This window comes from Leptodactylus fuscus, chromosome 1 (assembly GCF_031893055.1).
Source record: "Leptodactylus fuscus isolate aLepFus1 chromosome 1, aLepFus1.hap2, whole genome shotgun sequence".
NCBI classification, from domain to species: Eukaryota; Metazoa; Chordata; class Amphibia; order Anura; family Leptodactylidae; genus Leptodactylus; species Leptodactylus fuscus.
Window position 1 is genome coordinate 25,098,142 of NC_134265.1, and position 18,625 is coordinate 25,116,766.

The window sequence follows — 18,625 nt, forward strand, 5'->3', positions numbered from 1 at the left end:
ACGTGGTGCTCAGGGAGCATGGCTGACACGTCAAACAGCTGATCCACTGGGGTTGACCAGGGTCATAACTTGAGGAGATGCAGAGTCAGTCGCACTCGGATCCAGGAACCTTAGGGGACCCCTAGGTACTGACATCAGTACTGAGATTGCAGCTTCCATCTGGCCCATAAGCCAAGGAGACCCACAGATGACCCTAACCACACCAAGGTGGATTAAAGTCCTTAGCACCTGTAACCATCACTATCAAGAAGTCGCTGTAGGGATGAGGTTGGGGGGTCTGGTCAAAAGATTGCACCGGGACCCACAAGACTTTAGTTATGTCAATGGGTTTGACCCTCACCGATCTTCAATTCACCTGTCTAGAGGGGTTGTCCCATAACAAGGATCCTATTTATACTGCTAGTTTATGTGGATATAAGACTTTTCCTAAATACATTGTTTTATCAAAACTGCTTTGTTTGGCCGCTATCTTAATTTATTCACTTCATTGTTGACACTGGCCCTTGGGATTATCTGCTCATTTGTCAAGTGACTTAGCTGCCTGCTCTCAGGGGAGGAGGGAGGGGCTGACATGCAACGGAGCTCCTCATATAGGAGAGGGGGAGGTGAGAGCTCCGGGATTACTGTGCTGTTTATCTTCAGCTTTTCCACTTATCAGCCGTTTTAATTGAATTTGACTGATAAGGGCTGAGATAAGGAGTCAGTTACCTCTTTATGTAATGCAAACTGACTCAAATCCAGCTCTGCTATATCAGTTTCCACATCAGTGTCATACTGTGGATCATAGCAGATAGAGCAAGTGAATCCCCGCCCACCAATGTGCGAGAATTCCAGGAAGTGAAGAGAGTACAGAGCCTTCAGGCTGCAGAATAAGAGTTATGGGAATACCCCTTTAATAAGTCACATAAATGGTGTAATAAGTTGTGTATAAGTAGCAGTAGGTGTGCAGAGGGTGCAGTCACATCAAGACCCATATATTTGGGAGACTTAATGGGCTTTACTATGATCCAGCCTATAAGTAAAAGAACAAGTACCACGTAAGGGAATTACGAGTTCATAGAAGAGGGTTCCCCTTTTCGACACACTCATCACTTTCCAATGCCGAAAGTTACTAGAAAGAGTATTTCTTACTCTGGAGGACCCAGCATGTCTGCTCATTACACTGGGATCCAATTGTTTTCAATGAGAATAGTGTAATACTTCATGTCACCTGTGGAGGCAGTGTAGGGTAATCATACACTTTACAGATCACAGGTGATCACTGGGGGTTCTAGCAGAGAGGTTCTATGTGGTCATCTTAAAGAAGACAAAGAGATTGTTCATGACAATCAGTGAAACGTCATCATCAATATATACATATATATGATACAAATAATGATGTGATGTAAAAGCTCTTACGTTTCAGTATTTGTTTTCCATCGCTGCCCATATCCAGATGTGTCATAGTGAAGCCACTTCCTTGTGTTATTCACTGCGGCCTGTAGTACGTGAGTAATACACGGCCCCTGGGGGAGCAGATTTCCTGTGTGATACACTATAGAAAGTGTATTGTAATTATTTAAAGGAAATCTCCTCCTTCCTATGGGGCTACGATGAGATTTGGACTCCCCCATAGTGTTGGTGTGTGTTTTCTATCTGCATAGTACAAAGGTTTGGTATTTCCTGTTACAGTGTGGTTTCGTCACTGTAAGAATGTGCGGCTGCCATCTCTATGATACAGGTATGTGCCCACATTATATCTGCGGGAACCCAGCTGTGACGGATAGATAGATAGATAGATAGATAGATAGATAGATAGATAGATAGATAGATAGATAGATGGCAGTGTACAGTGTCCTAAAAACATATTTTCACAACCACAGGGGTGAAAGTTGTCACACACCCGGAGTCGGTGGCGGTTCGTTCTGGACAAATGGTCAAGCTGTGCTGTGTAGCCGCTGAACATCCAGTCGTGAACTACCAGTGGTTCAAAATGGATAAGGAGGTGATTTCTTATATCTATATGTAACACTGGCAGATGCTACTGGGCGATACAGGCTAATCTTCTGCTTCTGGGTTTATGAATTATCAGATTTCCTGGATTATCAGTCGTCAGATTTTGTTTCTGGTCTGTTACCAAGGAAATATATAGCTGAATGGTGACAGTAAAAATAGTCATTTCAACTGCAGCCACCAGAGGGAGCTATATGCTGTGTTGTTATAGAGTTAATTGCATACACAGTGTACAGTAAGCTCCTGGTGGTGACTACAGGCAGACAATATATTATATATGTCAATCCACTGACGGTATTGTGCATTACTTTAAGTCTCAGGCGATTTTCCAGCCCCATCAGTAATAACACACAGAACATAGGACTCTAATAACGAATAAGGACTTTGCATAATGACTGATTGTGTTAATTTATAACTGGATACACAGGTTCCGTATGGTAATTCATCAGAGCTGACATTTAACCCTGTGGATGTGGATGATGCCGGCTTCTATATTTGCCGAGTCAATGACTCTCAAACATTTGACTACAGTAACTGGGCACGACTGGAAGTTATTGAAAGCAATCTGGCATGTCATGGTGAGTTATAGTAGACATCCCCGAGGAGAAGAAAGCTGTCTCAATTGTATTTACACAACCTATAATACTGCTCCTATGTACAAGAATATACCTACTATAATACTGCTCCTATATACAAGAATATAACTACTATAATACTAACTCCTATGTACAAGAATATAACTACTATAATACTACTCCTATGTACTAGAATATAACTACTATAATACTGCTCCTATGTACAAGAATATAACTACTATAATACTGCTCCCTATGTACAAGAGTATAACTACTATAATACTGCTCCTATGTACAAGAATATAACTACTATAATACTGCCTCATATGTACAAGACTATAACTACTATAATACTGCTCCTATGTACAAGAATATAACTACTATAATACTGCTCCTATATACAATAATATAACTAGTATAATACTGCCTCCTATGTACTAGAATATAACTACTATAATACTACTCCTATGTACAAGAATATAACTACTATAATACTACTCCTATGTACAAGAATATAACTAGTATAATACTGTCTCCTATGTACTAGAATATTACTACTATAATACTACTCCTATGTACAAGAATATAACTACTATAATACTACTTCCTATGTACAAGAATATAACTAATATAATACTACTCTTATGTACAAGAATATAACTGCTATAATATTACTCCTATGAACAAGAATATAACTACTATAATACTGCTCCTATGTACAAGAATATAACTACTATAATTCTAACTCCTATGTACAAGAATATAACTACTATAATACTACTCCTATGTACAAGAATATAACTACTATAATACTACCCCGTATGTACTAGAATATAACTACTATAATACTGCTCCTATGTACAAGAATATAACTACTATAATACTAACTTCTATGTACAAGAATATAACTACTACAATACTGCTCCTATGTACAAGAATATAACTACTATAATACTACTCCTATGTACAAGAATATAACTACTATAATACTACTTCCTATGTACAAGAATATAACTAATATAATACTACTCTTATGTACAAGAATATAACTGCTATAATACTACTCCTATGTACAAGAATATAACTACTATAATACTAACTCCTATGTACAAGAATATAACTACTATAATACTACTCCTATATACAATAATATAACTAGTATAATACTGCCTCCTATGTACTAGAATATAACTACTATAATACTACTCCTATGTACAAGAATATAACTACTATAATACTACTTCCTATGTACAAGAATATAACTACTATAATACTACTCCTATGTACAAGAATATAACTACTATAATACTACTCCTATGTACAAGAATATAACTAGTATAATACTGCCTCCTATGTACTAGAATATAACTACTATAATACTACTCCTATGTACAAGAATATAACTACTATAATACTACTTCCTATGTACAAGAATATAACTAATATAATACTACTCTTATGTACAAGAATATAACTGCTATAATATTACTCCTATGTACAAGAATATAACTACTTTAATACTGCTCCTATGTACAAGAATATAACTACTATAATACTAACTCCTATGTACAAGAATATAACTACTATAATACTACTCCTATGTACAAGAATATAACTACTATAATACTACCCCGTATGTACTAGAATATAACTACTATAATACTGCTCCTATGTACAAGAATATAACTACTATAATACTGCTCCTATATACAATAATATAACTAGTATAATACTGCCTCCTATGTACTAGAATATAACTACTATAATACTACTCCTATGTACAAGAATATAACTACTATAATACTACTTCCTATGTACAAGAATATAACTATTATAATACTACTCCTATGTACAAGAATATAACTACTATAATACTACTCCTATGTACAAGAATATAACTACTATAATACTACTTCCTATGTACAAGAATATAACTAATATAATACTACTCTTATGTACAAGAATATAACTGCTATAATATTACTCCTATGTACAAGAATATAACTACTATAATACTGCTCCTATGTACAAGAATATAACTACTATAATACTAACTCCTATGTACAAGAATATAACTACTATAATACTACTCCTATGTACAAGAATATAACTACTATAATACTACCCCGTATGTACTAGAATATAACTACTATAATACTGCTCCTATGTACAAGAATATAACTACTATAATACTAACTTCTATGTACAAGAATATAACTACTACAATATTGCTCCTATGTACAAGAATATAACTACTATAATACTATTCCTATGTACAAGAATATAACTAGTATAATACTGCTCCTATATACAAGAATATAACTACTATAATACTACTCCTATGTACAAGAATATAACTACTATAATACTACTTCCTATGTACAAGAATATAACTAATATAATACTACTCTTATGTACAAGAATATAACTGCTATAATACTACTCCTATGTACAAGAATATAACTACTATAATACTGCCCCTATGTACAAGAATAAAACTAGTATAATACTGCCTCCTATGTACTAGAATATAACTACTATAATACTACTCCTATGTCCAAGAATATAACTACTATAATACTACCCCGTATGTACAAGAATATAACTACTATAATACTGCTCCTATGTACAAGAATATAACTACTATAATACTAACTTCTATGTACAACAATATAACTACTACAATACTGCTCCTATGTACAAGAATATAACTACTATAATACTATTCCTATGTACAAGAATATAACTAGTATAATACTGCTCCTATATACAAGAATATAACTACTATAATACTACTCCTATGTACAAGAATATAACTACTATAATACTACTCCTATGTACAAGAATATAACTACTATAATACTACTCCTATGTACAAGAATATAACTACTATAATACTGCCTCCTATGTGCAAGAATATAACTACTATAATACTGCTCCTATGTACAAGAATATAACTGCTATAATACTACTCCTATGTACAAGAATATAACTACTATAATACTGCCCCTATGTACAAAAATATAACTAGTATAATACTGCCTCCTATGTACTAGAATATAACTACTATAATACTACTCCTATGTACAAGAATATAACTACTATAATACTGCTCCTATGTACAAGAATATAACTACTATAATACTACTTCCTATGTACAAGAATATAACTAATATAATACTACTCTTATGTACAAGAATATAACTGCTATAATACTACTCCTATGTACAAGAATATAACTACTATAATACTGCTCCTATGTACAAGAATATAACTACTATAATACTACTCCTATGTACAAGAATATAACTACTATAATACTACTTCCTATGTACAAGAATATAACTACTATAATACTACTCCTATGTACAAGAATATAACTACTATAATACTGCTCCTATGTACAAGAATATAACTACTATAATACTGCTCCTATGTACAAGAATATAACTACTATAATACTACTATGTACAAGAATATAACTACTATAATACTACTCCTATGTACAAGAATATAACTACTATAATACTACTCCTATGTACAAGAATATAACTACTATAATACTACTCCTATGTACAAGAATATAAACTACTATAATACTACTCCTATGTACAAGAATATAACTACTATAATACTACTCCTATGTACAAGAATATAACTACTATAATACTACTCCTATGTACAAGAATATAACTACTATAATACTACTCCTATCTACAAGAATATAACTACTATAATACTACTCTTATGTACAAGAATATAACTACTATAATACTGTCCCCTATGTATAAGAATATAAGTACAATAATACTTTCCCTTATGTATGTGAATAGCACTACTATATTACTGACTAGAACAACCTTTGTATATAATGTATATTACTCAGACGCCCATGTGCAGGTATTATTTACACGCGCCCCCATGGTAATATTCCAGCAGACATGGCATTGCCCTGGACCTGCATAGACATGTAGCTTCCCCCGTGTAAACCAGCTGTGCAGACATGAGCCTGGACATGAGTAGAATTCAGGGAGAAGACTGTGAATAACACAATTTTTCTTTCTGCCTTAGGAATCTCATTGCTCCCTGACAACAGACTTCAGATTTGTAGCCAACCACAGTCCCAAACACTGGAGGCCGGGACCAAGCTGGTGCTGGAGTGTGCGGCCATAGGAAAGCCCTTGCCATGTTATCAATGGTACAAGAACGGCGTGGCAGTGGTGGACGCGACAAATAGAGTGTACATGGTACATGTCCTTGGCATCTTATATAGCTCATACAATGTTTCTTAATGTGTCTATTTTAACATTTTTTGGGCCCAAAAGTTTAGCATGTGCCCCTACCCCTACAACACCACTTACCTTCCAAGTTTCAGAGGACACACAGACAAATTTGGCAATTATTTTGTGCTAAGCCATACCCTTGACATGGGTAACACGTTTTTTCACTCTGCCCTTTCCTACCGGGTTGCTTTGTGCCCCAACATACAGTGATGATGCCCCTTTAATATAATGGCCTCCAGACAGTATTATGTCACCCTAGTGGTCCCACACAGTATAATGTCACCGAGGTGGCCCTACACAGTATACTATCTCCAAGGTATAACGACACATTATAATATTCTCTTAGTGACCCTCATACCCTCTTAGTGGCACCAAATAGTAAAATATCCCTTAGTGGCCCCTACAGAATAATATTGGCCCTTATGCTCCAAACACAGTATAGTGTCATGGCCTCCATATAATATAATGCCCTCTTGGTGGCCCCTGATACAGTATAATAGCACCTTAGTGGCCACTTGAACAGTATAATGCCTCCTCAGTGGCCTCCCATACAGTATAACGCCCCCTCCGTGGCCTCCCATGCAGTATATTGCCCGCTTATGGTCATCACGCTATCTTATTCATATACCTCCTGGGATTTATGAGACTGGAAACACCAATGGTCTCGTCTGGTACAAAAGCTGAGCTTTGGTCAAGTGAATGGAGTAGAGCTGCAATACCGGACTGGGAGCTTCTAGAATGTTCTTACTTGTCATGGATCCAGTAGATGACTCTGCCTCGGCCACTGGGGTATTGGTGGTGACTATGGGTGTCTTCAAGGGCCCAAATTCAAGCACATTTTTGCCTTTCTCCACAGTACTGCCCAAACCTTACTTGTGACTATGGTGGTACACCCACTGTGTGATAGGGATTTGATTTAGAGCTAAACCTCGGAGTGGAGCCCAGGATATTCCTTGGTATTCAGTACCAAACTCCTGCACGGGGATTCGGATTATGTGGCAAGGTACCCCCAGGTCCTAACCACAGAAGTACTCCCCATTAGCAATAGGAGACATGACACCAGTACAAAATCGTAAGATTGAAGTTGTAAGCAGGCAGGTAGAAGCCAGGGCTGGTGGAGTTCCACCAATACAGTAGACAGGCAGAAGGTTAGGACAGGCAGTGAACAGGTAGCAACCAAATGAAAAAATTACACCCTAGTGCACAGATGGAACATGACGGAACACTTTGTATAAGTGATGGCAGGGCATAGGCTGGTACTGTTACATGCCTACCCTTTAAAGAAGCATGGACATGCCCTAGAGGCAGCACCAAGAGGTCCCAGCAAACCAGGAAGTGGCTGGAAGAGGAGAGCATGGAGCAGGGACTCTGATAAAAAGAGGCAGGACACCAACCCCGATGACAGAGACAGGAGCATAGATATATAGCAATCACTCCAAGGACAGGAACATAGCTATAGGGGGTGCAGATGTAGCAATCACACCACAGACACGAGGTGTAGATGTAGCAATCACTATTGGGCCCAGGAGCCTCAGGGGGGCCCATAGACTTCTCTAACCTTTAAGAAGACATCAGTGTTATAGCACATGGTAAATGTGGGCCCTGTTACAGACTGTGGATTGGGGCACCGTAGTCTCCAGAATCCTGCACGAAACCAGATTTACAAAGTATTTCCTTCTTTAATACTGAATTTATGACATAAAAACTTGTAAAACAGAACTTTAAACACAGTAAAATCCTCACAAAAGGAGTCTGCGGCACTGACCAGTTTCACCTTGCCAAGGGTCACTCTGAGAAACTGGTTTTGGGAAGATTTTATGATGTTTAACGCTGTTTTACAGGTTTTTATCTTCATAAATCTGCTTCCGCACAGTCTCCTTCTTGCTCTTTGTCCTGGTTTTCTCCATATATTTTTGCTTGACATGCTGCAGATCTAAAACACGCAGCGCAACTCTCTTTATGCTGTACTTAAAGGGAATGTATCACCAGACCCAACACATCACCCTGGTACCGCAGATAGATAGGTTAGGGTCACCTGAATCAGATGGTGTTTTCCCCTTGTGAATCGTGGCCTCCATTGCTGAGATATTCCTGTTTTTGTCCATATGTAAATGAGCACCTTGCAACAAAGAGATCATTTGCATATGGACAAAAATATCGATATCTCCTCAATGGAGGCCACGATTCACACGGGGAAAACGCCATCGGATTCAGATGAGCCTAACCTATCTATCTGCAGGGCTGGGGCGATATAATGAATTCTGGTGACACTCCCTTTAAGTCACAGAATGTGGATGGGATTTCTCTAGGCAATGATGTCACGATAGATCTCAGCGGGGTAACCTTATACGTGTCATTCGTGTTGTCTGAGCAGGAACTTATTTGTACTCCCTAAATCCAATGATTTGCTTTATATCTAGATTAGCAGTGTTTCGGCAGAAGATCAAGGCATCTACCATTGCCGAGTGACTAACGGTAACGAAACCGAGGACAGTAAGAAGGCGGAAGTTGTGGTTGGTAAGTCTTCAAGGATGTACCTGAAGTCTAAAAAGTATAAAAGAAAGTCAGTGGAGAATTTCTGGAGAGGTTGGAAAAAAAATAGCTAATTCAGTATCATACATAAGCCAAAGTAATATGGAAGTTTATTTCAGAAGAATGTGTGTCTGCTTCAGAGGGAAGAGGTGCAGTACCCACATCTATCCTACAGATGGCACTGCGTGTAATGACTAACTGGGTGTACAAAATGTAAAGGGAAACTCTACTTTTAGAGTAGAAGATAGATTGATAGATAGATAGATAGATAGATAGATAGATAGATAGGAGATAGATAGATAGTAGATAGAAGATAGATAGGAGATAGATAGATAGATAGATAGATAGATAGATAGATAGATAGATAGATAGATAGGAGATAGATAGAGGATAGATAGATAGATAGATAGATAGATAGATAGATAGATAGAAGAAAGAAAGAAAGAAAGAAAGAAAGAAAGAAAGAAAGAAAGAAAGAAAGAAAGAAAGAAAGAAATGAGATAAATAGATTACATAGATAGATTTGAGATAGATAGATAGATAGAACAGATAGATGATAGATAGATAGATAGATAGATAGATAGATAGATAGATAGATAGATAGATAGATAGATAGATAGATGATAGATAGGAGATAGATGATAGATGGGATAGATAGATAGATGATAGATAGATAGATAGATAGATAGATAAATATGAGAGAGAGAGAGAGAGATAGATAGATAGATAGATAGATAGATAGATAGATAGATAGATAGATAGATAGATAGGAGATAGATAGATAGATAGATAGATAGATAGAACAGATAGATAGATAGATAGATAGATAGATAGATATGAGATAGATAGATAGATAGATATGAGATAGATAGATAGATAGATAGATAGATAGATGATAGATAGATAGATAGATAGATAGATAGATAGATAGATAGGAGATAGATAGATAGATAGATAGATAGAACAGATAGATAGATAGATAGATAGATAGATAGATAGATAGATATGAGATAGATAGATAGATATGAGATAGATAGATAGATAGATAGATAGATAGATAGATAGATAGGAGATAGATGATAGATAAATAGATAGAAGAGAGAAAGAAAGAAAGAAAGAAAGAAAGAAAGAAAGAAAGAAAGAAAGAAAGAAAGAAATGAGATAAATAGATTACATAGATAGATTTGAGATAGATAGATAGATAGATAGATAGATATGAGAGAGAGAGAGAGAGAGAGAGAGAGAAATAGATAGATAGATAGATAGATAGATAGATAGATGATAGATAGATAGATAGATAGATAGATAGATAGATAGATAGGAGATAGATAGATAGATAGATAGATAGATAGATAGATGATGGATAGATAGATATGAGAGAGATAGATAGATAGATAGATAGATAGATAGATAGAACAGATAGATAGATAGATAGATAGATAGATAGATAGATATGAGAGATAGATAGATAGATAGATAGATAGATAGATAGATAGGAGATAGATAGATAGATAGATAGATAGATAGATAGATAGATAGATAGGAGATAGATAGATAGATAGATAGATAGATAGAACAGATAGATAGATAGATAGATAGATAGATAGATAGATAGATATGAGAGAGATAGATAGATAGATAGATAGATAGATAGATAGATAGATAGATAGGAGATAGATATTTAATCAGTATGAGATCTGTGAGGGTCTGACCCCCAGACCCCTCGCAGATCAGCTGTTCCAGCAGCCTTTGCGCATGGAAGCGGCTCTAGTGGATGGGGAACACATGGAAGCTGCTCATATTCAGATCATAGGAGTAGAGCTGCAGCCCCATCCACTGCACAGTGGGGGATCCCGGGGAATTACAGCGCTGCCCCTATCACTTGAGTAGGAGAAGATACATCCGCTTTTCATTCACTGCACCAACTTCTAGCTCCTGTAGGCAGCCACAACAGCTGATCTGTGCAGGGTCTGGGTGGTGGACCCCTACATATCACAGACTAATGACCTATCCTGTGGATATAATTGTCTCAGCTCAGGGTGGAGAATTCATTGTTAGAAAAATATTAAATGTTGATTTTCTTTTAAAATAAAAGGAATTGAGAAGTTTTCGACAAATGAGGCAATGGAGTGCACGGAAGGTAGGGGATGCATGTTTCGTTCCTGCATGTTTCGGCATTTATACGGCCCAAAGGCCTGAATGTCTGCACCATAACCTTCACTAGCAACGGCATTCTGACCCCTCAAGTCATAGCAGGATGTGGTTCACCAACAAAATGATCTTGTCTTGCCATGTTATGTAAGAGCAGAACCCTTTAACTCCTTAATGGTGGGAACTGTTCTCATGTGGTACATACGTGGCCCATGTACCCAGTGCAGGAACATCTACTCCTCAATATACATCCAGGCTCTTAGTTTTTGTAGCCCGCTTGACGTGTGTGTGTAACACTTCTTCTTGCCTTGATGATAGTTCACCAATCTTCCTTGAGAAAATCAGATTGGTCAGTAACCAGGCATGATGTGCCTTTATTTAATGGGCCGATTTTATGTGAAACCCTTTAGCTTTTGTATCCCATTCCTTATTAATTCATTTCTATAACACTATTTTTTTTTTGCCTTGAGGATAGTTTACCAATTTTTCTTGAGAAAGTCAGATTTGTCAGTAACCAGGCTTTGTGTGCCTTCATTTAATGGGCAGAGTTTATGTGAAGCCAGGACTTGGTTTCATGTACACAAAGGTCTTTAGTTTGTGTGGCCTTTTCCAGTTTCACATGTCTCTATAAAACTTCTTGTTTGCCTTGAGGATAGATTACCAATCTTTCTTGAGAATATCAGATTGGTCAGTAACCAGGCTTTGTGTGCCTTTATTTAAAGGGCAAAGTTTATGTGAATCCAGCACTTAAAATATAATTTTTTGTACTTCGATGGATGTTGTCTCAGGTCCTTAGCTTTTGCAGCCCTTTGGTTTCATGTACACCCAGGTCTTTAGCGTTTGTTGCATTTTCCATCTTCACGTCTCTATGAAACTTCTTCTTGTTTGCCTTGAGGATAGATTACCAATCTTTCTTGAGAATATCAGATTGGTCAGTAACCAGGCTTTGTGTGCCTTTATTTAATGGGCAAAATTTATGTGAAACCCACACTCCCAATCTCATCTCTTTCATTGAAGCAGCCCCTAACACACAGGTTCACTTACTTTTGTCCCCTGTAGTATGGATTTTCACTCAATATGATCAATAAAAGACATGAATGGTGCAACTGTTTGTGTGTTATTAGGTTAGTTAGGTTGTGTTTGTCTAAACTGTAACTTAGAGCCTTATAGTGTGTAAAGAGGGGAGGTGTTAAAATGATTATACTCTGATACTAACCTTTCCTCACCTCTCCGGGGCTCCATTGGTCTCCTCTGTTGGCATCTTCCACTGACTTCACATGCCCCGAAGGACTGTGATTGGTCTCAATGGTCACATGGGACTCACCAATTGTCCTCCCATTGTTGCCCTGCATGTTACTGCTCAGTCCCAATCAGAGCCGCACTTCCCATGAGGTGACCTGAAGCGACCGCTTCAGGCGGCGCTATGCCGGGGCCCCGGAAGGGGGGGGAGTTTTGCTGGCCTAAGCCAGTCCAGGACAAGCTGTCCTGGACTGGCTTAGCATCACTGTCTCGGCAGCCCGGCACGGTAAGCGAGCGGTGGATTGGGGCGGCCCTGCGGACGCAGCGCTGCTCCAGTGGCCTCCCCTCATGCTTAGCAGAGAGCAGGTCCTCTCCCTGCCTGCTCTCTGCCTGCTAACGACGCTCGCTCCGCTCCGCCCCCTCCTCCGGGGGGGGCTTTCTGATGTCCGCCTCAGGCGGCACAAACCATAGGTTCACCCCTGGTCCCAATCACAGGCCTCAGTTGTCCCCAATTAACCCTGACATTAACCGGAAATCTGGAGGACCACCAAAGAGGACCCTGAGGGGGCCCAGGAGAGTTTCTGCACCTCCCCTGGATCTTTTTTATACTCTGGGGTTTGAAGAGTAACTTGTAGGTAGGGTTGAGCCAATCTTGAGATTTCAGGATCGATTTTAAAATCCGATTTCCGATCATTTTCCAGCCGATCCCGAAATTTGCTCGATCGCCGATTGGGATCCGATCTTTCCCGATCCCGATCGCTCAACCCTAGTCAATGCTTCTCTATGGGAAAAGTCACTTTAGGGTTGAGCTGATCTTGAGATTTCAAAATCCGATTTCCAATCATTTTCTAGCCGATCGATCTGATCTTGAAATTTGCTCGATCGCCGGATCTGATCTTTTCCAATCCCTATCGCTTGTAGGTGTTGAGCCCCAAAGGTTTTTGGTTAGGGTTCAGCCTGAAAATTTTGGAAAATTCCATTAGAATCCTGTTCACTAGCCCGGGTCCAGAGCGAACACACTATAAACACTACAGAAGTGAGGAAGGTAACTGCTCCTATTTTTAGGCCTGGCTCCTGCTGTCAGCGACTCATTTGCATATATGCTAATGACACTCCTGGGTAGTTTCCTCTCCGGCCATCTTTCTGATCTCATTTCTGCTTTGTGTTTGCAACGTCTGGTGCGGTGGTGATGGGGTTTTGTTGCACGATGACATTTGTTTTGTGTACTAAGTAAACATACTCGAGCCTTGACATATTGGAAATCGAAGCTTGCTAATCATGGCCAGGAATACAGATCCTCATTACACAGCTTGGGCAACAGCGCCACCCTCAGGACCAAAGTGTAATGGAAAATAGGCATATACAGGTAGAATAGGTTGACAAGCTATATGGGATAAGTGCAAGCAGCCACACAGCTTTCCCAGAGACAGATAGTAAGCTGCATGGAAAATGCTAGATCAGAGTCTGTATAGAGCTGTAGTAGTGGATGTAGTGTTTGCTTCAGACTCAATAGTATAGTCTGCAGGTGGATACCAAGTGGCCGTCACATTCACTTTGGATGCAGCTTTGACTGTGAATGGAGAAGATAATATACTATATCGGGTAATACATTGATAAGGGCGTTTGATTTTATTTGACTCTGCTTTGCTTATATTGTATTGATCAAGACTTACTTAGTATCTAATCCTCCATTCACACCAAAAGCTGCATTACATAGATGATATCATGCAATGATATGAAGGAAAAGTTACACAATATTTGTTTCTGTAGTCTTAGTTCCAAACTCACATATAAAGGAGAGATGATTTTATCTACTCTGTGGTGTGATAATGCAGAAGATGTAGGTGCAGAGCTCCCCGCTATACAGTGCCAAAATAATACCATGACAAAAAACCACTAGAGGAGGTTTTAAAGGGAGCCTGCAGATAGATAGGTTAGTATCACCAGTACCAGTATATCACCCCAACCCTACACATAGATAGGTTACTGTCACCAGACCCAGTATATCACCCCAGCCCTGCAGATAGATAGGTTAGTGTCACCAGAACCAGCATCTCACCCCAGCCCTACAGATATATAGGTTAGTGTCACCAGAACCAGCATATCACCCCAGCCCTGCAGATAGATAGGTTAGTATCACCAGTACCAGCATATCACCCCAACCCTACACATAGATAGGTTACTGTCACCAGTACCAGCATATCACCCCAGCCCTGCAGATAGATAGGTTACTGTCACCAGTACCAGCATATCACCCCAGCCCTGCAGATAGATAGGTTAGTGTCACCAGAACCAGCATCTCACCCCAGCCCTACAGATATATAGGTTAGTGTCACCAGACCCAGCATATCACCCCAGCCCTGCAGATAGATAGGTTAGTATCACCAGTACCAGCATATCACCCCAACCCTACACATAGATAGGTTACTGTCACCAGTACCAGCATATCACCCCAGCCCTGCAGATAGATAGGTTACTGTCACCAGAACTAGCATATCACCCCAGCCCTGCAGATAGATAGGTTACTGTCACCAGACCCAGCATATCACCCCAGCCCTGCAGATAGATAGGTTAGTGTAACCAGAACCAGCATATCACCCCAACCCTACACATAGATAGGTTAGTGTCACCAGAACCAGCATATCACCCCAGCCCTGCAGATATATAGGTTAGTGTCACCAGACCCAGCATATCACCCCAGCCCTGCAGATAGATAGGTTACTGTCACCAGTACCAGCATATCACCCCAGCCCTGCAGATATATAGGTTAGTGTCACCAGACCCAGCATATCACCCCAGCCCTGCAGATAGATAGGTTACTGTCACCAGTACCAGCATATCACCCCAGCCCTACAGATATATAGGTTAGTGTCACCAGACCCAGCATATCACCCCAGCCCTACAGATAGATAGGTTACTGTCACCAGACCCAGCATATCACCCCAGCCCTGCAGATAGATAGGTTACTGTCACCAGAACCAGCATATCACCCCAGCCCTGCAGATAGATAGGTTACTGTCACCAGAACTAGCATATCACCCCAGCCCTGCAGATAGATAGGTTACTGTCACCAGACCCAGCATATCACCCCAGCCCTGCAGATAGATAGGTTAGTGTCACCAGAACCAGCATATCACCCCAGCCCTGCAGATAGATAGGTTACTGTCACCAGTACCAGCATATCACCCCAGCCCTGCAGATATATAGGTTAGTGTCACCAGACCCAGCATATCACCCCAGCCCTGCAGATAGATAGGTTACTGTCACCAGTACCAGCATATCACCCCAGCCCTACAGATATATAGGTTAGTGTCACCAGACCCAGCATATCACCCCAGCCCTGCAGATAGATAGGTTACTGTCACCAGACCCAGCATATCACCCCAGCCCTGCAGATAGATAGGTTAGTGTCACCAGAACCAGCATATCACCCCAGCCCTGCAGATAGATAGGTTAGTGTTACCAGAACCATCATATCACCCAGCCCTGCAGATAGATAGGTTACTGTCACCAGAACTAGCTTATCACCAAAGACCTGCAGATAGATAGGTTAGTGTCACCAGACTCAGCATATCACCCCAGCCCTGCAGATAGAGAGGTTACTATCATCAGAACCAGCATATCACCCCCAGTCCCTCATATTCAGGAACAACAACTGCAAGGAGTTTGTATGTTCTCCCTGTGTTTGCGTGGATTTCCTCCCATTCTACAAAGACATACTGATAGAAAAATATCCCCTATATGGGGCTCACAATCTACATTTAAAAAAAAACCCAAAAAAACAATCAGAAATGCCCCTGTTGGGGTAAATTATTATAGACTCCATTTGAATTTAATTTAACTCATTAATCACCATTATTATTTGATGGTATTATGATATCATTGTGTTCTGTTCTTTGCTCTAGATGAATTGAGTGACATCATAGACAGAGGTAAGTTGTAGTTTGTAACCTATCTAGTTTGTAATCTATCTATCTATCTCATATCTATCTATCTATCTATCTATCTATCTATCTATCTATCTATCTATCTATCTCCTATCTATCTATCTATCTATCTATCTATCTATCTATCATCTATCTATCTATCTATCTATCTATCTATCTCATATCTATCTATCTATCTATCTCATATCTATCTATCTATCTATCTATCTATCTATCTATCATCTATCTATCATCTATCTATCTATCTATCTATCTATCCATCTCCTATCTATCTATCTATCTATCTATCTATCTCCTATCTATCAATCTATCTATCTATCTATCTATCTATCTATCTATCTATCTCATATCTATCTATCTCCTATCTATCTATCTCCTATCTATCTATCTATCTATCTATCTCCTATCTATCTATCTATCTATCTATCTATCTATCTATCTCATATCTATCTATCTCATATCTATCTATCTCATATCTATCTATCTATCTATCTATCTCATATCTATCTATCTCCTATCTATCTATCTCATATCTATCTATCTATCTCATATCTATCTATCTATCTATCTCATATCTATCTATCTATCTATCTATCTATCTCATATCTATCTATCTATCTATCTATCTATCTCCTATCTATCTATCTGTCTATCTATCTATCTATCTATCTCCTATCTATCTATCTATCTATCTATCTATCTATCTATCGATATATGTAATCTATCTATCTATCTATCATCTATTTATTATCTATCTCCTATTTATCTATCTATCTATTGATCTATCGATCTATGTAATCTATCTATCTATCTATCTCCTATCTATCTATCTATCTATCTATCTATCTATCTATCGCCTATCTATCTATACTCTATCTATCTATCTATCTATCTATCTATCTATCTATCCCTTATCTATCTATCTATCTATCTATCTATCTATCTATCATCTCTCTACCTTCTATCTATCTATCTATCTATCATCTATCTATCATCTATCTATCTATCTATCTCATATCTATCTATCTATCTATCTATCTATCTATCTATCTCATATCTATCTATCTATCTATCTATCTATCTATCTATCTATCTATCTCCTATCTATCTATCTATCTATCTATCTCATATCTATCTATCTCATATCTATCTATCTATCTATCTATCTCATATCTATCTATCTATCTATCTATCTATCTATCTATCTATCTATCTCCTATCTATCTATCTATCTATCTATCTATCATCTATCTCATATCTATCTATCTCCTATCTATCTATCTATCTATCTATCTATCTATCTATCTATCTATCGATCTATGTAATCTATCTCCTATCTATCTATCTATCTATCTATCTATCTATCTATCTATCTATCTATCTCATATCTATCTCATATCTATCTATCTCATATCTATCTATCTATCTATCTCATATCTATCTATCTATCTATCTATCTATCTATCTATCTCCTATCTATCTATCTATCATCTATCTCATATCTATCTATCTCCTATCTATCTATCTATCTATCTATCTATCTATCTATCTATCTATCTATCTATCGATCTATGTAATCTATCTATCTATCTATCTATCTATCATCTATTTATTATCTATCTCCTATTTATCTATCTATCTATTGATCTATCGATCTATGTAATCTATCTATCTATCTATCTATCTATCTCCTATCTATCTATCTATCTATCTATCTATCTATCTATCTATCTATCATCTCTCTACCATCTATCTATCTATCTATCTATCTCCTATATATCTATCACTTCATATCTATCTATCTATTATCTATCTATCATCTATCTATCTATCTATCTATCTATCTATCTATCTATCTATCTATCTATCTATCTCCTATCTATCTATCTATCTATCTCCTATCTAT

The 18,625-nt window shown here is 38.1% G+C and overlaps 1 protein-coding gene across 1 annotated transcript in view; it reads left to right on the top strand.

Moving 5' to 3' along the window:
• MALT1 (MALT1 paracaspase) overlaps nt 1-18,625 on the top strand; it is a 47,651-nt gene that overhangs the window by 12,033 nt on the left and 16,993 nt on the right. Inside the window, exons 3-8 of the mRNA XM_075262373.1 lie at nt 1,863-1,984; nt 2,420-2,570; nt 6,639-6,814; nt 9,271-9,367; nt 11,478-11,522; nt 16,678-16,704. Of these exons, the coding sequence (XP_075118474.1) occupies nt 1,863-1,984; nt 2,420-2,570; nt 6,639-6,814; nt 9,271-9,367; nt 11,478-11,522; nt 16,678-16,704 (618 nt within the window). The remainder of the gene's footprint in view (nt 1-1,862; nt 1,985-2,419; nt 2,571-6,638; nt 6,815-9,270; nt 9,368-11,477; nt 11,523-16,677; nt 16,705-18,625) is intronic.